Raw genomic sequence first — 22134 nt, 5'->3', positions numbered from 1 at the left:
GGAGCAAAATTTTGGTTCGATGACAGTTGTATTATTGCTCCAGGGGCTTCCGGGCTTCCGTAGTGTCCGCTCATGCGTATTCGCAGTCAGCATGTTGTGTTGGTAGACTGTTCTAGCCAGTGTTGCACAGATGTTGATGATGAGTTCCCACTAGCTGGTTTCTACACTCGTATTACAGAACTACTCATAAATTAATCATGAAAACCAGATTTAATACTGTGGATATAAGGGCAGTCATTGCCGAGATCAATGCCAAGTGAGTTTTTGTTGCAGCTCTGGCAAGGCTAGCTAGCCAGATGCTAACGAAGTTTGTGCAATGTTTATGGATGGACGGATGATTATTTCATCCACTCACCCCTACTCTCTTCTTTCAGCTACCTTGGCATGAGAGTCAACAACGTGTATGACATCGACAACAAGACCTATCTCATCCGTCTGCAAAAGTAGGTGATCTGTCAGTTCCTTAGGGTTACTATTAAACCAGCCTTAGTTATCTGGCTATAATTGTAGCACTTTTCCTGTCGTTGCTAGCTACAGGTGAATAGAGTATCCACAGTTTACAGTGATAACAGTCCTCTGTATCTGGATGTATCACAAGTCTATGCTTTGCAGCTCTCAGTATTGTGTGTGTTGCTATTGCCAGACTGAGCACTGAGGTTGAACCTGCAGTAGCCTACTGTGTACCTGAGGGCTGCCATGTTATAGACGTCACTGTAAGCCTAGTCTGACTCACCGGTTTTGGGGATATGCCTTGTCATTAGTTTATTACTGCCCAATTAGTGGAGGCGGAATCTGTTCCCCGACCAATCAGATTCAATCCAGACTACGTGAAACAACAACAACCTATCAACTGCTCCGCCCTTATGTGGAGATGGTCTGGCAATGCCAGACTTTACTGTAGGCCTGACGTGGTTCTGTTCCTGTTCCAGGCCTGATACCAAAGCTGTACTGCTGGTGGAGTCTGGACTCCGTATTCACTCCACAGACTTCGAATGGCCCAAGAACATGATGCCTTCCGGCTTCGCCATGAAGGTAAGACAGAAGCCACATTGGATGTGGCTACTATCTTACCTTTATTGATGCTCAGTTGATTATCAACTTATATTCAGTCACGTATCAACCTATTCTTACTGTGCACCTGCTGTCTAATCAATACCATATGTATCTGACCTTGCTGGTGTGATAACTGACTCTGTAGTTGGTCATTGTCCTCCATAGTGTCGGAAGCATCTGAAGTCGCGTCGCTTGACGCAGGTGAAGCAGCTGGGAATCGACAGGATCGTTGACATTCAGTTTGGCTCTGATGAGGCTGCCTACCATCTAATAGTAGAGCTCTATGACAGGGTGAGAAACACTCTCCCTCTACCCCCATCTCTCTGCCTCACTCTGTCCTCTACCTTGACATTAGCAGTGAGAGTAAATATTCTATGGTTAATTTGACATGTTCTTCTTCATCATAGATTCCCAGTGTACTTCATCTCCATCCTCAGCCCTGTGTGTGTGTCTGTGCAGGGTAACATCATCCTGACGGACCATGAGTACACTATCCTGAACCTGCTGCGCTTCCGGACAGCCGAGGCGGAGGATGTGAAGATCGCGGTGAGGGAGAGGTACCCCGTGGAGAACGCACGCCCCCCGGAACCCCTCATCAGTCTGGAGAGGTAAGAACACAGACATTGAGCGGTGGGAAGACAGGGTTAGGGGCAGTAACGGGGATAGGGGCAGTAACGGGGGTAGAGGCAGTAACAGGGATAGGGGCAGTAACGGGGTAGAGGCAGTAACAGGGATAGGGGCAGTAATGGGGGTAGAGGCAGTAATGGGGGTAGAGGCAGTAATGGGGGTAGAGGCAGTAATGGGGGTAGAGGCAGTAACGGGGGTAGAGGCAGTAATAGGGGTAGAGGCAGTAATGGGGGTAGAGGCAGTAACGGGGGTAGGGGCAGTAATGGGGGTAGAGGCAGTAACGGGGTAGAGGCAGTAATGGGGGTAGAGGCAGTAACGGGGGTAGGGGCAGTAACGGGGTAGAGGCAGTAACGGGGGTAGGGGCAGTAACGGGGTAGAGGCAGTAACAGGGATAGGGGCAGTAACGGGGTAGAGGCAGTAACGGGGATAGGGGCAGTAACGGGGTAGAGGCAGTAACAGGGATAGGGGCAGTAACGGAGGTAGAGGCAGTAACGGGGATAGGGGCAGTAACGGGGTAGAGGCAGTAACAGGGATAGGGGCAGTAACGGGGGTAGAGGCAGTAATGGGGGTAGAGGCAGTAATAGGGGTAGAGGCAGTAACGGGGGTAGAGGCAGTAACGGGGGTAGAGGCAGTAACGGGGGTAGGGGCAGTAACGGGGTAGAGGCAGTAACAGGGATAGGGGCAGTAACGGAGGTAGAGGCAGTAACAGGGATAGGGGCAGTAACGGGGGTAGAGGCAGTAATGGGGGTAGAGGCAGTAACGGGGGTAGAGGCAGTAACGGGGGTAGAGGCAGTAACGGGGTAGAGGCAGTAATAGGGGTAGAGGCAGTAACGGGGGTAGAGGCAGTAATAGGGGTAGAGGCAGTAATAGGGGTAGAGGCAGTAACGGGGTAGAGGCAGTAACGGGGGTAGGGGCAGTAACGGGGGTAGAGGCAGTAACAGGGGTAGAGGCAGTAACGGGGATAGGGGCAGTAACGGGGGTAGAGGCAGTAACAGGGGTAGAGGCAGTAACAGTTTTTATATTTATACTATTATTATATTTATTTTTTCCTTCGCATGCTTCACTTGTAGCCTATATTTGACTCAAAGCTCCCCCCCCCCTCCCTCCCTCCCGGGGATTAATCAAGTCTTAACCAGGTTAGGGGCTGGGCAGGGGATACAGGACCAAGGACTGGGGGAACCGAAGGAGAATACCCCCACCCCCCAGCACCTCTGAAGTGTTGGGTCAGCTTCCTCACACTGTCATCAAACTAACCTACCAGACAAGGGGACAGGAGAGAGGCACTGGGGAGATAAAACTACTGAGAAGCAGACAGGCTTTGGAGGAAGTGAGGGGGTCTTTTCAGATCAGGGATGGGTTGAAGAGCATCAGAGTAACCAGTAAGCATGAAGGATGTTACAGTCTGGAAGACCAACTGATATTAGTTTTGTGGTGTCTCTACCTCAACCTGCGGATGCTTCTGTCCCATACAGACTGATGGAGGTCCTGTCCCAGGCCCCCAGCGGAGAGCAGGTGAAGAGAGTCCTCAATCCACACCTCCGTAAGTCCACTTCTCCTCAGACAACTGGCATCTTACAGTGGCGTCTCACTTAGTCTGACTCAACAGATGTAGGTTTTGGGGATAAACCTTGTCATTTGTTTATTCCTGCCCAATCAGTGGCGATGGATCTGATTCCCGGCCCAATCAGATTCATTCCAGACTATCTGAAACAACAACCTAGCAACCGCACCATCCAAGACGAGTGTGGTTAGTTTAAAGAAATACAGCATTTTTGCCTCCTATCCCCGAATGGTAATGAGTCCAGCCAGACCTTTCTCCAGTAAACAAAGTGTCGAGATAGGTTTGACTATGCAAGACTACAACGCACTGATATAACATTCTATGATGTTTGCCTGAGCTGGGTTCAGATGAAGCAAGTTTAAGAATGCCCGTCTTTCCATAAGATTTGACATTGTTGAATCTTGACAACAGCAGTTTGCTGCTGTATCTGAACCTGGCTTTAAGATGTCATTTGAGAGTGTTCTACCAGTGGTCGTTCCTGGTATTATGGTGCGTTCCAGTTGCCTAGGAAGTAGGAATTTAGAGGTGGGAATGACATCACACCTGAGTTGACCGTGTTCCAGAAATAACAAGTAAAAAAATCCACTTTAGCCTGATCTTTGTTAGCAATACCAGTTTTAACCAAGTTAGCCATTGTTAGCAATGCAAGTTGATAATGAGATATAAATAAGACAGAAGTGCTAATAAACAGTATTACTACAGCTTTCACTTATTATTGATGCGCAGAGCAGCCATGTTGACTTTGGCGGGTCAGGTCGGGGTTGGTGAGGTTCCTCTGAGTTTCCAAGACGGAAATCCCAGTTCAGAAGGCGTTCCAGATTGCATTTCTGTTGGGCGACTTGGAAAATCTGAGTTCCCGGGGCAACTGTCTGGAATGCACCATTATATAAACACTAGTACATTTAAATAATACAACTGGAAACACTGCTATAAAATTTGTTTAAACTTCACTTGTCAGTGTAAAACCCTCTGGTCACATGTTTGTATTTGTATTGCAGTGCTCTCTTTATTCCATGTAAAATGTCCACAGATGACTTAAGAAATGAAACAAAGAAGAACTATTTCAGTAGTTAGTCTAGTTTTCTTTCAGTGAAATGACAATTAGAAGCTCCTCTCCCCCAGTGATCTTCCCTCAACAAAGGGAATTCAGCCCTTTCATGGCTGAATTCACTCACGTAAGCCAGCTGAACAGGAGGGTTTTCATAATAAAGCTTTATTAAAGATTTAAAGACTGAAGAAACCAGGAGTGTGGAATAGGTTTGTTTCAATTAATATGGGGGCATTATACAACGCCCAGGTAAGAACTACAACAACAGGAGCGGTGAGGCCAAATGTGTACTACAGGCAGACACACACAAACAAAAGAGTGCCCACTAAAGATGACAAAACAAGGCACACCGATACATAAAAAGAAAAAGTGAACTGGCCATTTTACAAACTGAATGTAGCAATACCAGTTCTAGCTATGTTAGCCATTGTTAGCTATATCAGTTGTTTATGTACTTAAACCTAAGATGTGCATACAGGCAGGTGCCTTAGTCATGAATATTGGATCATCCAACACATTATTATATTGTAGTACAGTGTACACCTCAAAATGCTACATGTAATAATTTGAATGACCTCACACCTAGGATAAGGTATGTGTCTTTGATAAAGAGTTTGCATACAGCTTCAGAATCATCCTGGCTTTGAGCATTCAGTTTATTTTGAAAGGTCAGTTATGATTAGAGGTTGACAGGACTGATGATGAGAGGAGCAGTGTTTTCAGCACCATCATTTTGAGGAGGGCCAAATAATGGGTAGAGTTTCTCTGTGAAGGTGCAGCCAGTGTAAGAGTGGATATGAGACTTGGTCTCCACATCATAAAAGGAGACCTGACCCTCATAATCCACAAATACACCCACCTTATACTTATAAGAGTGTCTTCCAGCTGAGACAGAACTCTCCACCCTGTCCCCACACTACTGTGGACGCTGATCTGAGACCAGTTCTTGGTGTGTGGAGGGGTACTCAGTGATGGGGAGCTCTGGAGGAGGTGGAGGTGGTCCTCAGTGTTGTTGTTTCAGCTGTGGTTGTTTTAAAGTGCTCTATAATTCAAGTTGAATTACATTACATTACAGTCATTTAGCAGACGCTTTTATCCAAAGCGACTAACAATAATTGCATTTAACGTAGGAAGAGCCAATGTACTACTACTTGCTAGAACTCACAAGTGCATCTTCCCTCTAAAACAAGTGACTAAGAGCATAATCTAGTGCTGAAGGCAAAGTGCAAGAATAGCAATCTAAAGTACAGTGCAATATAATATAATACAATAAAATACAATAAGTGCTTAGGCGGGAGGATTGTTGTAGTACTTCTTGAAGAGATGAGTTTTGAGCCTGCGACGAAAGATGGGCAGCGACTCTGCTGTCCTGACATCAGTGGGCAGTTCATTCCACCACTGCGGGGCCACGACAGAGAAGAGCCGTGACCGTGTCGATCGACCGCAGGAGCCTCGGAGTGACAGGGAATTGAGCTGCTGAGTGGAGGAGTGATGACCAGAGGAGTGGAGGAGTGATGACCAGAGGGGCAGTTCTTTTACCTCCTTTGTTATAACAAGGGCTAAATAATGGGTAGATTTTCTCAGAGAATGTACAGTCAGTGTAAGAGTAGATATGAGACCTGGCATTCACATTATAAAAGGAGACCTGGCCCTCCTCATAATCCACAAATACACCCACCTTCTTGGGCCTGTTTCTCAGGGAGAGGAGGACAGCAGGGTCATCCACAAAATACTCATTTCCATTCCTCAGACATATAGTCCAGTATCCATCCATGGGGCTCAGTGTGATCTCCCCCTTCCTGTTGATAGATTCTCTGACCACTCCTAAATCCCAGTCGTTCCCCCCAACCCGCACCTCATAGTAAAACCTCCCAGAGGAGAAGCCCTGCTTTCCCAGGACACCAGGCCATTCATCAAACCTGTCTGAGCTGTCAGGGACATTCTGTTCTACTCCTCCATCTCTCACTTGTTTCCCATCCTCAGACAGGATGAGGGAGGGACTTGCTGTATCAGGGTCCAGAGTCACATCCACCGCATACTGCTGAATCCTCTTCAGTTCAACATCACACAACGTCATGATCTCACTTATAAGAGTGTCCACCAGCTGAACCAGAGCTCTCCACCCTGTCTCCACACTACTGTGGACGCTGATCTGAGACCAGTTCTTGGTGTGTGGAGGGGTGCTCAGTGATGGGGAGCTCTGGAGGAGGTGGAGGTGGTCCTCAGTCTTTGAGAGCTGCTCCAGCTCAGTGCTTCTCCTCTTCAGCTCAGTGATCTCCTGCTCCAGCTCTTGTATGAACCCTTCAGCCTGTTTCTCTGCTGCTTTCTGCTTCTCCTCAATCGCCTGAATGAGCTCAGCCTGGCTTCTCTCTATGGAGCGCACCAGAGCAGTGAAGTTCTCCACACAGTCTGCTATCTCTCTCTCCGTCTTTCTCTTGCTGGTGATGAATCTCTTTGTCTTTTATTATTGTCCTTGATTAGCTCTGCGTTGTGTTTTCTTGTTTCCAATAAAAGACGGACTCCCAATCTCTAATATACCACAGTCCAGTGACTCCTCTTTCAGGTGTTCAAATGAATCTCTCCAACACGGGATTTGAGCCTCAGCAAAAGCGATTTATTCCAGAAGGTTTTACATACAAAAGACGATGGCATGCCTAATGTACAGTTGACCTCTCTGTATGCTGTCTGAACCCAAATCAAAGCATTGCCCTTGTTGCAACGTTCTTATGTGGTTTGAGTGTCCCCCCTCCCTCGTCTCTTCTCCGATAAGACTGTTTCTCTGGTCTCTTCTGTGGCCTTGCTTTGTCCCATTAACCTACGCCGCCTCGGCGCCCAGGCCTTTATCTCTAACCACAACAATGGCGTTTGGCCCAGAGTGTACCAAACATGGATGTCTTTATCTCATAAGTCTATGGAAGAGGGGCACTTCTTACCGAAAACTCAAAACGACAGCCATACTCAGAGGTCAATCATCATAATTAGGAAATAGCTAACAGGATCATATTAAAAGGCATTTCTCTGAAAATCAACAATATTCAACACTGGTCTCTACTGAGAGTTTGATCTCCTGAACCTTCTGCAGTCTCTCCTGAATAATCTGCTGCACTTCTTCTCCTTTCTTTCCTAACTGGGCCTTCTGCTTTTCATACTCTTCCTCTAGAGAGACCATGTCATGGGTCTTGTGGTCTGTCTCAGTGCAGAACTGGCAAACACACATCTGGTCAGACCTGCAGAACAACTCCAGGGGTCTCTCATGCTTCTTACACATCCTGTCCTCCAGGTTCTCCACTGGGTCGATCAGTTTGTGTTTAATCAGGCGTGCGACTCTCTGATGAGGCTCCAGGTGAGTCTCACAGTAAGAGGTCTGACACACCAGGCAGGACTTCAGGGCCCTGAGCTTTGTACCAGTACAGAAGTCACATGACACCTCAGGTTTAGCAGGGTGCTGGTCTGGGCTGCTGGCAGCTTCCACTGGCACTGACTTCCTGAAAGGAGCAGCCAGCTCAGAAATGAAAGTATTGACAAAGAGATCTGGTCTCTTATCAAAAGTCTTTTTACACATGGGACACTGGCATGGGTCAATGCTGTCCCAGTACTGTGTGATACAGGCCTTGCAGAAGTTGTGACCACAATGAGTGGTGACTGGGTTAATGAATATATCCAGACAGATAGAACACTGGAACTGCTCTTCAAACAGGAGACTGCTGCAGGAAGCCATATCTAGACAGAGACCAAAAGACCAGAAATTAATAAATTAAATCATTTAAAATCGGTTAGCTCCTCTAGATTCAGAGTGGTCAACAACGCTTTGTGAGAGAACTATCTACTACTACTGCTAACTAGCAGATCATTTTCCTTTAACCAACTGACCAATCGTCTACAAAGAATGTTAAATCAGACAACGGGAAACAGTGATACACAATTGAGTTTAAATTTCACTTGTCGGTGTGAACTCTCTCTCTCTGTTCACCTGTTTGTATTTGTGTTGTGGTTATGTCTCTATTCAGTCTACATAAAATGTCCACGTTTTCAAATTGAATAAAGTAGACTTCCAGTTGAGCCACGCTAGTTTCGTTTCAGTGAAATGACGATCAGAAGCCCCTCCTCTACACAACAAATTTAACCCTTTCATGGCTGACTTCTCTCATGCCAACCAGCTATCCACGAGGGTTTTTCCAGATCTGTCTGTCTATCAAATATCCGTGAGATTGAATCTGTGACCCATACAGCAAAATCTGCGGGGCTGCACATGTATATAAAGCTACTCACAACACCTGAGGAATGTCGAGAGGAATCCAGTGATGTCCACCTCTTGACATTTAGTCGATTTTACTGACTGCTTGATCAACTCATTCAACACCTACTAGCCTACTGTTATGATCGCTAACGTTGTTGGCATAAGGGAACGTAGTAGAACATAAAAATTAGCATGACGGCTCTTGGACATTTTGTGATTGGGATACGGTGACCAGACGTCCCGATTTGACCGGGACAGTCACGATTTCATTCTGGCTGCCCCGAGTCGACCCATATGTGTCGGGACACTAAAATGTCCCGGTTTTACAAGAATAATTTTACAATAATAATACCAATATACTTGTTTTCGGCGCTTCAACCCCGTTTAGATAAAAGATTCACCACGATTCGAGTTGAAACTTGTGTTGCTATGGACGCTTGTTGCTTAGAATCTAGCTGTCATCCGAGTTAACCTGAGGCCACGCGTCTGAATTTCACTGATTTGTCTGCATGTGTGTCAATCAATTTGTCGTTGTCAAAGCTGTTGCTGTGGACGCTTGTGGCTGTCTGACAGCTGTCACGCTGCTAAGCGTTCTAGAATCTGTCATCATGAGAAAAAAGCTTTTCTAAAGAAAACGTATCCCCTTTTTGTTCGAGAAGTAGCAGGCAATGAAAATGCTGCTTTTTGCAGACCCTGCAAGATCACTTTTTCTATCACGCATGGTGGGAGTGCAGACATAAAAGATAATAAGCTCACCTTATATGTTTTATTTTCTTTCATACTTTGTTATGAGTGCAATACTAATACTAATTTTATATTAGCCTACAGCTTATCTATATATATATGGGGGGATGGGGTGTCCCGGTTTGTGGATTTAAAATTATAGTCACCCTAGATTGGGAGTGAAGTAAAAAATATTTTCGGTTCATTATGAGACTGGCGGGACATAAAGCTACTTTACCTAGCTACTACTATTCCACTGGTGTTTCACTGCAGCTTGGCAAAAGGGCTCATGGTACAGAGAGACGTAGGCAGACACGGTCGTAGACAGACACGGCCTCCATTTAAATGAGATGCCTGTGACCTTGTCCCTGTATGTTACTGCTGTGTTTCCTTTCTCTGTGACCCTGTGTGTCCTCTGTCCTCTGTTTGGGACCTTGTGTGTCCTCTGAGACTGTGATCCTGTGTGTCCACTGTTTGTGACGCTGTGCGTCCTCTGTGTCCCTGCAGCCTACGGTGCCACTCTCATAGAACACTGTCTGTTGGAGGTGGGCCTATCGGGCTCCGTCAAGCTGGACGGCCAGTTCAGCGCTGCACAAGGTAACAGATCCGCTCCAGGCTGTAGTCCTCCTGGCACCTGTTAATGGTGGATGACCACACACGCTGTCACTGAAAATGAATTAATCGATAAATAATAAATGAAATATCAGGGATGAAGTGTCAATTGAGAGGATTGATATGGCTTCCCAGGTGCACCTAAGATCCTGGAAGCCCTAAAGATGGCAGAAGATTATATGGAGAAGACTGGCAGCTTCAGTGGAAAAGTACCTTTTTTTAAACTTGCTTTAAAATCAGTTGCCACTACGGACAAGTTGAAAGTTGAGTGAAAGTGGCATGAGTAATCGTTGTTGCTCCCGTCCATTGAAGGGCTACATCATTCAGAAGTGTGAGAAGAAGCCCAGCCTCGCGCCAGACCAACCCCACCAGGAGCTGCTCACGTAAGCGCCTGTCATCTCGATGCTCAGGCCAGGCCAGCAGGCCCACCTTCCAGCTGGCTAGGTAGACTGGTCCAGACTGGTTTAGCTAGTGTGCTATTAGGGTGCCTATGTCTGCCTGATGTTAGCTGTGTTTACTGTTTGTTGAGCTGTACTGTATGTCTGTCAACATGAAGCTGATGTTAATCCAGCTGTATGTCTGTCAGTATGAAGCGGATGTTTGTCGAGCAGTATGTACAGTATGTACACTGTCAGCTGATGTTGATTCCTATGCTTCTCCAGGTACGAGGAGTTCCATCCCTTCCTTTTCGCCCAACATGCCAGAAGCCACTATGTGGAGTTTGATTCATTTGATAAGGTGACTGTTTAAATAGTTTTACATTCTTCACTGCATCGACAGAGGATCATAATTTGCTGGAACAAAATTGGTCAGATCTGCCATAATATTCAATATATTGCTTTGAAAGCATATTATGATTATCAATCTCTTCAAACATGATTTCATGATTTCCCTGGAGAGATGTTTGTCATTGAAGTAAGGTTACATAAAATGCAAAAATGTCATGTTATAACCAATTTTTGAAACCTCTTTCATTAAAGGGGCTCACATATCTATTCTGATTATTACGGTGCCCATATAGTATTGAACTTGATTTTCTGGATGGATGGATGGATGGATGGATAGATGGATAGATAGATAGTAGGAGTAACTCTGGTGACCTTTGCCCTCTGCCTCTCCAGGCAGTGGATGAGTTCTACTCCAAGATGGAGAGTCAGAAGATCGACGTGAAAGCCCTGCAGCAGGAGAAACATGCTCTGAAGAAGCTGGACAACGTAAAGAGGGACCACGAGCAGAGACTAGTGGCTCTTCACCAGGCCCAGGTAATTACCCTAGACAGACCGTACATGCATAGAGGAACAGACAGTCTGATGCTGCAGAATAATATCCTCACTAGGGCTGGGTATTGGCAAGGACCGCACCATACAATGCATATCATGGGTAGGGCTGGGTATCGGTACTCGATACCTTGTAGTACTGGATCGAAACAAACTGATACCAATTAGCATCGAAACGTCTTCAGTCAAACCAGTACTTCATTTGATCCTTTTTGTATTGAGATCTAGGAAAAAAAGACGTTGTAATATGGTCTAATCACCGCAAACGTTCTTCAATTTAATGCGACGCGTGATTGGCCCGTTATGGCAGACAGCTACAATCCGTCTGGTGAAATCGACTGCAACTGCGAGTTGTTGACACAGTTTAGCACGCTGAGGAAATGCCACCAAAACGCTCAAAGGTATGGTTATACTACACGCCTATGGCGTATGGTAAAAATAAATGCTTAAAACCCGGATTTCCCCCATAGCTAGCTAGCATTAGCAACCCTACTGTAATGCATTGCTTAGTGCATTGGTTACTTAGTGGTAGTTTTAACTTCTGTAGCAGCGAAATGTGTTTAGGCTAACATTATTAACTAATGTTATGCTTTATGTTAAGACCTCCCTAGGCCTACTACCACCACAATTGCTACTGCTGCAGCAGCAGCCTTGACACACCGTTCACTAGCTGCAAGGTCACGGATGTCACTGTCAGTCACTGACAGTAGTTATATTGTAATAAATGCAGTTTGATACTCTTTTAAACACTTTAAAAATGTATTCTTGTAAAAAGTATTTGAATGTGGGAGGATTGATGGCATTTTACACAACTGAATGCTTCCATTCACTTGATGGTTATGGAATGGAAAAAATGCAGAAAAGAAATTCAAAGTATCGATTGAAGTATTCAACTGGTATCGGTATCACTTTAAGGGTACTGGTATTGGTACTGGTATCGTAATTTTTGAAATGATACCCAGCCCTAATCATGGGTCACGATAAGATTTTGTCACGATACATTGCGATACTGTACATATTGCAATAAATTGCAATACTCTACATTTACTGAAAATGTAAAAACAGAGCTGAAAATACAACTCCCTCCTTGCTCCCTGGAGGTGATCCTGAGGGCAGAGGGACTGTAAGACATTTTCAATCTTTTCTAATCTCTGCTCACACAGCAGACGGATTAATAGTTGTACTCGACTGTACTGTACTCTAGGAGGTGGACCGTGTGAGGGGGGAGCTGGTGGAGATGAACCTGCAGGTGGTGGAGCGAGCGCTCCAGGTGGTGCGCAGCGCGCTGGCCAATCAGGTGGACTGGGCGGAGATCGGCCTCATCGTGAAGGAGGCTCAGGCGGCCGCCGACCCCGTGGCCTGTAGCATCAAGGAGCTGAAGCTGCAGACCAATCACATCACCATGCTACTCAGGTCAGGACCAGATCAGAAGCTCTTGTTTAGGTCAGGAGGACCAGTCACATCATTATGTTGCTCAGGTGACCAACCAATCAAATCACTGCTCTGGGGTCATGACCAGTCACACCACTAAGGCATGGGTTCCCAAACTCCATCAATGTGGGCCTCCCCTCTGAAAACATTGACACACCCGCGCCCCCCCCAAATGTGTCCATTTTGCAAGGCAGCGTTAGATAGCCCATAACGTTACACAGCTAAGTTAGCTCGGTGGCACCTGTTGCTAGTTAACACAAGCACAATACATTAATGCCTGCGGGGGAGGCTCTCTCTGCACTATCCACAGATTTAGTATACATCTCTCCCATTAGTTATTTCAATTTTCTGACCTTTAAAATCACGTTTCATTCATAAAAACCATAGAAAATTCAACAACAACAACAAAAAAAACTTTTTTTTCATAACCATCCCTCTGCGTCTCCCCTGAATTTCTTTGGGGCCCCCCAGGGGAGGCCCGCCTCACAGTTTGGGAATGCCTGGTCTAAGGTACCAACCAATCACATCACTGTGTTGGTCAGGTAAGGGGTTGGGTTTGTGGGACATATAGACGGTTCTGCTATAATACTGATACGCTGTGATGCAGCTGGCCCAGCCTGAATCAACAGGCTGCCTTGCTACACCTGATCACTCTCATGTTGCTGGGTCAGATATGTGTGAGAGCACAGGAACCTGGCTGGTCTTCAGGACTCCTGTCCACAATGAGTGTTCTGACCATCTGAGTTGTTTCCTGATGCTGAATTTAACCCAGGAACCCCTACATCTCCGAGGAGGAGCAGCAGGAGGAGGACGAGGAGGAGGAGGAGGTGGCGGAGGTGCAGAAGGGGAAGAAGGGGAGGAAAGACCGCGGTCAGAAGGCCAAGCTGCAGAAGAACAAGCCCATGCTGGTTGATGTGGACCTCAGCCTATCGGCTTACGCCAATGCTAAGAAGTAGGCGGGACCTCAGCCAGGCCACTACCTCCCTTGTTATTATTATTATTATTACTGGATTTCATTGGATTTCAACAAATCTAAACATAATATAATATGACATAACAGGGCGCTCATTTTAGTCCTTCATAAACAGTTTGCAGACGGGGCAGACCGACAACACAAGATGTTTAGATGTTTTTTTAAGGGTTTAGACGTGTCAAGGTGCTGAGTCGTGAATCAAACTTCCCGTGTCTTTGTCAGGTACTACGACCACAAGCGGACGGCTGCTAAGAAGGAGCAGAAGACCGTTGAGGCGGCGCAGAAGGTCAGCAGGCCCTCAGTTCCTCGTCAGCCTCATTACTGAGGAGGAGAACGCTCACTAGGAGCCCGCTGCGCCTTCATGCCCTCTCCTCTCCCCTCAGGCCTTCAAGTCGGCGGAGAAGAAGACCAAGCAGACCCTGAAGGAGGTCCAGACTGTCACCACCATCCAGAAGGCCCGGAAGGTGTACTGGTGAGACGGCCACGGACTCTAATCCCTCCATGTTCAGCTGGGCCTGCGACAGGAGCATATCTTCTTTTCTGAGGCGCGTTCGGATTAAATGTTCCCTTCTGCTCCATCAAGGTTTGAGAAGTTCCTCTGGTTCGTCAGCTCAGAGAACTACCTCATCATCGCGGGACGCGACCAGCAGCAGAACGAGATGATCGTCAAACGGTACCAAAGGGCAGGTAAGGGATCAGATCTGGAACTGTTAACACACATAGACAACACACACACACACACACAACCTTTGTCCCAGCTCTCCTCAAAGCTGTGTGTTGTTCCTGTCTTCCATATGTCTGTTCCTAGGTGACATCTACGTCCACGCAGATCTCCACGGAGCCACCAGCTGTATCATCAAGAACCCCAAAGGTAAAGCTGACGACCTGTAACGAACTATCCTGTACTACCTCCTGTAATGAACGAACACTGATCCTGGATCTGTAACTAGCTAACTACCACTCACTAACACTGTCACCAACCACACCTGGCTCACTGTCCCTGGACCTGTAACTAACTACCATTAAAGGCCCTACGAGGAGTTTCGGGAAGCGGAAGTGTTTTCCGCCCAAAAAGACCACATTTCCCATGAGCCTCCCCCCGCACTGTCGTAAACCTTAGCTAACTGAGCGGGTGTTTTGAAGACGGAACGATGGCCATCGACGAGGTAGTTACATAGGTCTTACTAGTAACGTTACTTTTGACAATATATAACGGTCATATTTAAATTATTCTTCGTCTTATCGGCGGCGTAGGCTACTGCAGTAAATCGTTTCGTCATTCCAAGGAAGTTCTGAACGACCCGACCACAGAATAATAATCTAAAAATAAACTACATACAAGGAACGACATTTGTCGAAAATGGACACATAAACAGGTGTGGGTAATGTAGATTCACCCACATTAAAATGAGACTGTTTCGTAACCAAAAATAAACTCCTTGGGGTACCTTTAACTAACACTGACCCTGGACCTGTAACTAACTACCTTTAACTAACACTGACCCTGGACCTGTAACTAACTACTGTATCATTAAGGATCCAGAAACTGTTGTCTTGGTTCTTCTGTACACTACCTGACGGAAAACTGAGAAGCCTTTCTCTCTTATCTCCACTGCTTGTTCTTTCTTTCTTTCTTTCTTTCTTTCTTTCTTTCTTTCTTTCTCATTCTCACTATCTGTCTCTCTTTCTCTCTCTCTCTCTCTCTCTCTCTCTCTCCCCCTTTACCTCCACTCCCCCAGGTGACCCTGTGCCCCCCCGTACCCTGACTGAGGCGGGCACCATGGCAGTGTGTTACAGTGCAGCCTGGGACGCCAAGGTGGTCACAAGCGCCTGGTGGGTCCACCACCACCAGGTCAGTCCGCTCACTCACACACACACACACACACACACACACACACACACACACACACACACACACACACACACACACAGAGATCACTACCGTCACACACACACACAGACCTCTCCTCGGGTTCAGATGGTTGTCTGCTGTTCAGTTCCTCCCAAACCCAGACCCTGGTCCTATCCTCTTCCCCTATCTGTGTCCAGGTGTCCAAGACGGCCCCCACAGGAGAGTACTTGACCACCGGCAGCTTCATGATCAGAGGTCTCTTTCACATTTGAGCTTTAAGACCAACAGCAGAATATACACTATATAGACAAGTATTGGGACACCTACACATTGCATCAACAGTACAGGAGCTTTTATGACATCCAACTCCATATTAATGGCTATGAATTTAGAATGGGATGTCATACAAGCTCCTGTACTGTTGGTGTAATGTGTAGGTGTCCCAATACTTTTGTCCATATAGTGTATATCAGTGACTAACATGCAAATAATCTCTGTATGTTATAGTTCTATAAGTGGTTACAGACTAACCCTCCTCTCTTCTCCTCTACTCTTCTCTCAGGGAAGAAGAACTTCCTGCCACCCTCTTATCTGATGATGGGATTCAGCTTCCTGTTCAAGGTAAACACACACTAACCCTACTAACCCTAACCCTAACCCTCCTCACACTAACCCTCCTCACACTAACCCTAACCCTCCTCACACTAACCCTAACCCTCCTCACACTAACACTAACCCTCCTCACACTAACCCTAACCCTCCTCACACTAACCCTAACCCTCCTCACACTAACACTAACCCTCCTCACACTAACCCTAACCCTTCTCACACTAACCCTCCTCACACTAACCCTCCTCACACTAACACTAACCCTCCTCGCACTAACCCTAACCCTCCTCACACTAACCCTCCTCACACTAACACTAACCCTCCTCACACTAACTATAATGTGACAGGTGGCTGAGGAGTTTACCCTGGCTACTCTCAACCCACTACAAGGCGTGGCTATGTTGTCTACAGGGGATGATCTGTAGCACCACAGTGTCCTCCTACCTGTCAAAGTTACAAGAATAACCTTGCTTTTGTTTTATCAGTAACCCTGATAAGACACTGAACAGGATGGCTTACCTTGCATGCTGACAGCCCACGCGGCCCATGCTTAAGCTTAGTGTGCACGTTGTAAGAGCCAGCGGAGAAACATTCACTGCTCATTTTACTGGTATGTTGCATGAATAAAATGACGAATAAAACATCACATGCAAAGAAGGGGAGCACAGCTGAGAACAGGCGGCTTAAGAACACATTTCCACGCATTTATGAATCCGGCGGGGATCGATCTTAGGGTTGGACTTACGAAGTTTGTAAGAAGACACTTAAGAAAATGTTCAGGAATGAGGTCAATGAGTCTTTGTGAGTGTCCAGACTGTGAGTGTCCAGACTGTGAGTGTCCAGACTGTGAGTGTCCAGACTGTGAGTGGTCCAGACTGTGAGTGGTCCAGACGGTGAGTGGTCCAGACGGTGAGTGGTCCAGACGGTGAGTGGTCCAGACTGTGAGTGGTCCAGACGGTGAGTGGTCCAGACGGTGAGTGGTCCAGACGGTGAGTGGTCCAGACGGTGAGTGGTCCAGACGGTGAGTGGTCCAGACGGTGAGTGGTCCAGATTGTGAGTGTCCAGACGGTGAGTGGTCCAGACGGTGAGTGGTCCAGACGGTGAGTGGTCCAGACGGTGAGTGTCCAGACCGTGATTGGTCCAGACCGTGAGTGGTCCAGCGCTCCTTCCCCAGGTGAGCTAACCCATAGTCTCGCGATGCCAGACTTTCCAGATCTCCGCCACCGAAAGACCTAGTTGAGCGCAGCGTTTAGAGACTGACTTGTGAGTCTAGCTAACCCATTGCTCCCTAGCACAAACTCTTGACCGCATTCTCTGGTCTCCGCCTCTAGTGAGTGAGTCTTGCTCACGAGACAATCGCCCCACTCACAGATCTTAAAGGCACCGGCATTACTAATTGAACCCAATAATAAACTATTACAATTATGTACAATAATATGGATTTTAGAAATGAATGATTTTAATTAATACTTAAACAGGCCTGCCTGCCCCTGCTATGGCATTCCTGAATCTAGTGTCCTTTTCTTTCCAACCTTGCTGTAATTTCAACTGCTGAAATGCCAAATTTCCCCCTTGGGGGTCAATAAAGTGTCTGTCTGTCTGTCTGACCCAGTCTAGAGGGCAGGGGAGGCATAAGGAGGGTCTGTGCACGTAACATAACGTTAACCCTCCTCACACTAACCATAACCCTCCTCACTCTAACCATAACCCACATCTTCTGTCTCTGACTAACATGTGTGCGTGTGTGTGTTGGTGCGTGTGCAGGTGGACGAACAGTGTGTGTTTAGACACCGTGGAGAAAGGAAGGTGAAAACCATTGAGGAGGACATGGAGGACGTCACATCCAGCACTGCTGAGCTTCTGGAGGACGGAGAGGAGCTCCTAGGTACACACACACACACACACACACATGCCTGCCTGTAGAGAAGGTCAAATGATATGAAACTCAGGTCTTCTGCCTCCACAGGAGACAACAGCAGTAATGAAGGAGAGGGGGAGGACCAGGGACAAGGGGACGGAAGGAAGAATGGAGAGACGGAGACGAAAGAGTCCAAGGCCATGCTAGAGGAAGAGGAGGAGGAAGAAGAGGGTAAAAACCTGGCCAGCGTTCCTGAGGAGACCGCAGACGACCCGGAGACTATGTCATCTGAGCGTGACAGTATCAAAGATGGAGAGGAAGGAGAGAGGGAGGAGGAGGAGGAGGAGGGGATGGAAGCAGAGGTGGAGAGTGATGAAGAGAGTGCTGAGATCAGTTTCCCAGACACCACCATCTCCCTCTCTCACCTGCAGTCCTCCTCCAGGTACACATGTCTGTCTGTCAACACTGTCTGTCTGTCTGTCTGTCTGTCTACCTGCCTGTTTGCTTGTATCCCTGTCTGTCTGCTTGTACACATGTCTGTCTGCCTGGAAACCTGTCTCTCTGTACATCTGTCTGTCTGTCCATCTACCTGTCCTGTCAGTCTGTCTGCACCCGTGTTGGACGTGTGTAATATCGCTCTCTGGCATTCTAAGGTATAGGGCCTGAACATTCCCTACATCCCAGTGTGGCCAGGATCAGGATGTCTCTCTCTCTCTCTCTCTCTCTCTCTCTTTCTCTCTCTCTTTTTCCAGGATAACCCAGAGTGCTGGATTCAAAGCAGAAGTGTCCAATCAGGTAGGCGGTGGTTGTCTTTCCCCATAGAATTGTCAGTATCTAAGTGGTGTGGCACCTGGATAGAGCATGTCGCCTACAGCGTTGTGTGTTTCACACCTGATCTACCTGCATGTCCCTCCAGGCCGAGGTTGACGCCCAGGGGAGGAAGCACATGACCGCCAAACAGCGGAGGTGAGACTCCTCCCACACACCTTCATGAAGCAGGAACGATTACTGTTCGCCAACATCACGTCACACCTGCTTCTGTCACCTACTGTATACGACGTGTCTCTGTCTGTTTGTGTCTGTGTGCGTTTCTGTGTGTGTTTGTGTGTCCGTCCATCCACAGGGAGGAGAAAAAGAGGAAACAGAAGCAGGACGACTCTGAACCTCAGGAGGACGCTGATGCGTCTGCTCCCTCTGCAGCCAATCAGGGAGCCCCCAGGAGCAGTGGCCCCTCCCAGCAGCCACTGAAGCGAGGCCAGAAGGTAAACAGCTTGATCATCTGAACCGTGATTGGCCGTTACACGCTGCCAGGGTTCTGAGGGTAGCTGGCAAGCCAAGCGAGCAGTGTGTTCGGCACAGTAGACACACAGTAGACAATCTCAAAATACCAGCTTTTAATATATGGTGACTGACTGCCCATAAGTGGCTGTCCTCTTGTACAATTTGTGGTAGTTGTTAAAGGCTGCCAGTACTCAGTCTTGAAGTGTTCATGTTTGTGCTGGTGTCTGTCTGACCTGTCTGTCTGTCTGTCTGTCGTTCTGTCCGTTGTTCTGTCTGTGACTGTCATGTTCTCCAGAACAAGCTGAAGAAGATCAAAGAGAAGTACAAGGACCAGGATGAGGAGGACCGTGAACTGAGGATGAAGCTGCTGGGGGTGAGCAGAGGAGGAGGAGGAGAGGAGAGAAGTGGGGTAGAGGAGGAGGAGAGGAGAGAAGTGGGGTAGAGGAGGAGGAGGAGAGGAGAGAAGTGGGGTAGAGGAGGAGGAGGAGAGGAGAGAAGTGGGGTAGAGGAGGAGGAGGAGAGGAGAGAAGTGGGGTAGAGGAGGAGGAGGAGAGAAGAGAAGTGGGGTAGAGGAGGAGGAGGAGAGGAGAGAAGTGGGGTAGAGGAGGAGGAGGAGAGGAGAGAAGTGGGGTAGAGGAGGAGAGGAGAGAAGTGGGGTAGAGGAGGAGGAGAGGAGAGAAGTGGGGTAGAGGAGGAGGAGGAGAAGAGAGAAGTTGGGTAGAGGAGGAGAGGAGAGAAGTGGGGTAGAGGAGGAGGAGAGAAGTGGGGTAGAGGAGGAGGTGGAGAGGAGAGAAGTGGGGTAGAGGAGGAGAGGAGAGAAGTGGGGTAGAGGAGGAGGAGAGAAGTGGGGTAGAGGAGGAGAGGAGAGAAGTGGGGTAGAGGAGGAGGAGGAGGAGGAGAGAAGTAGGGTAGAGGAGCGGTAGAGGAGGAGAAGATGAGGAGGAGAGGAGGGAAGCATACAGTACCCATACGTTAACCCAGGAATGTCCTGTATATTACAATTTCACCACCATTTCCACCTCTCCATCTCTCCGTCCTTCCTCAGTCTGTCGGCTCCAAGGAGGTGAAGGTGAAGAAAGGGAAGAAGGGGAAGGAGCCGGTCAGGAAAGCCCCTCCCAGAGCCCCCCAGAAACCCTGCCCCCAGGAGGCCGCCGCTGTTAAGAGGCCGGAGCGCCAGGGAGAGGGGCGGGAGGAGGAGGAGGGAGAGGCGGGGGGGGGGGGTGGCGTCCGCCGAGCAGGAGGACAAGGTAGGAGAGGGGCTGACCCATCGAGGGATGTCAAACTGCTTAGATAGCCACCCCACCACCCCCTCCACACACACACACACCTAACCCAAATCATCTGTTAACATCACCCTCTACCTGTTGTAACTGTTTGTGTCTGTGTGTTAATCCGTGTTCATTAGCTCACTAAAGTTGAGATTAGTGTGCCATTGTGTGTGTTTGACGGTGTGTGCTGCATGTGTGACCGTGTGTGTGTGAGAGAGAGATGTGTGTGTGACTGCTGTGCTCTCTCTGTTCCAGGATGGAGATGAAGTGGACCAAGACAACCCTGGAGCAGAGGTGGGTTCCGCTGTGGTCCGCTGTGTAGACCTGCAGCGCAGTTCTGCGCTTCCTACACCGTCTTGTTGCTGCAGTTATATTGTTACTTTATAACTCATCTAGAGATTAACCTTAACTAGTCTGGACTACTGCATCGACTGTCTAAGCACAACTATGCAACTGACCTGTGTTAGTGTTTGCTGTTTTGGATGTTAATGTGGTCGTATCACACCTGTCTTATTGTTTTCCGTTGTTGTTAGGAGGCGGAGAACTTGCTGACCTCTCTGACAGGGCAGCCCCACCCTGAAGATGTGCTGCTGTTTGCTGTCCCGGTCTGTGCCCCCTACACCGCCCTCTCCAACTACAAGTGTGTACACTACATACTACTACTCCACACTACCTTCAATCTACTCAGTGCACCTGACTGTCTACTGCCTACAACCTGTACCACCTGTGGTATCATCTATACATTTGAGAGACTATACACTGTAGTTGCTGTCTTTCTTATTCAGGTTGGCTGACTAGGTGTGTGTTTTGTTGTGTTGTTGTTGTCCTGTCAGACACAAGGTGAAGCTGACCCCGGGGACTCAGAAGAAAGGTAAGGCTGCCAGGACAGCGGTGTTCAGCTTCATGAAGGCCAGAGAGGCGTCGGCCAGGGAGAAGGACCTGTTCCGCAGCGTCAAGGTAGGGACACCACCAGTAGGGACACCACCAGTCAGAACAGCACACCTAGACCCCTCGTCCTCTTCCTTTACCCTTCCTGCCCCTCACCCCCCTCTACTTCCCCTCTCCTCGTCTCTCCATTCCCCCTCCCCTTTCTTACCCGTGTGTCATAGTATCCTTTGATCCTAGCCTGGTTCTAACCTCCTTTGCCCTCTTGCGTTCCAGGATACAGACCTGTCTAGAAACATGCCAGGCAAGGTCAAAGTGTCGGCCCCCAACCTGCTGGCAGCGAAGAAGAAATAAGACGCACACAAACAAACAGAGGCCAGTTCCCAGAGACCCCCGCCCCCTAGTCTAGCCTCCGACAGGAGTACCACCAGACTGTTCCCACACCCCTACTCTCGTCTCTGGATCACCTCATCACTGCCTTCCTCTGAACAGTCTGACAAAGAAGATGGTGGAAAACAGGACTTTTGGTGTCGTGGACTGCCATTTCAACAGTAGCTGTGTACTTGTGTTTCAACTACTCAACTGTATTATCGACATATGACCGACATGCAGAATTACAGTTCTATTAAGGAGAAGACCATGTTAAAGACTAGGACATTAATGAGATCTGATTTGGCCTCTCTATGTTTATCCTCACAATCCCAAATTAAAACATTTTAATCATAATTTTTATATAATATTTTGTTAATAAAAATGTCCAAACTAAATCAGACAGAATATGAAAAGAAGAAACTAAGCAATGTTTAGTGATAATACGTCAACCTGGATTTATTTGCTGT

At 47.7% G+C, this 22134-nt stretch overlaps 1 protein-coding gene and 1 pseudogene across 2 annotated transcripts; one reads left to right on the top strand and one right to left on the bottom strand.

Moving 5' to 3' along the window:
* Positions 1 to 114: 114 nt before the first annotated feature.
* On the top strand, positions 115 to 22134 carry nemf (nuclear export mediator factor). The gene is given in 32 exon segments (XM_084438822.1): positions 115 to 256; positions 375 to 443; positions 930 to 1032; positions 1219 to 1344; positions 1513 to 1661; positions 3153 to 3220; positions 9757 to 9846; positions 9997 to 10070; positions 10174 to 10244; positions 10524 to 10599; positions 10983 to 11123; positions 12343 to 12551; positions 13342 to 13521; positions 13765 to 13828; positions 13926 to 14014; positions 14126 to 14229; positions 14351 to 14413; positions 15282 to 15394; positions 15592 to 15649; positions 15957 to 16015; positions 17768 to 17888; positions 17970 to 18303; positions 18614 to 18656; positions 18778 to 18827; positions 18985 to 19123; positions 19438 to 19515; positions 20188 to 20357; positions 20359 to 20389; positions 20666 to 20704; positions 20944 to 21050; positions 21244 to 21367; positions 21572 to 22134. Coding segments are annotated over 32 exon segments (3279 nt in total). The 5' UTR covers positions 115 to 197; the 3' UTR covers positions 21650 to 22134.
* On the bottom strand, positions 4969 to 8007 carry LOC311309156 (E3 ubiquitin-protein ligase TRIM21-like; annotated as a pseudogene). Its single transcript has 3 exons — positions 7332 to 8007; positions 5935 to 6727; positions 4969 to 5118 (listed from the first exon to the last, which is right to left on the bottom strand). The product of its transcript is annotated as an E3 ubiquitin-protein ligase TRIM21-like (transcript).

Source organism: Borostomias antarcticus (assembly GCF_949987555.1).
Source record: "Borostomias antarcticus genome assembly, chromosome: 5".
Classification (NCBI taxonomy): Eukaryota; Metazoa; Chordata; class Actinopteri; order Stomiiformes; family Stomiidae; genus Borostomias; species Borostomias antarcticus.
This window is presented reverse-complemented; position numbering and strand designations above follow the sequence as displayed.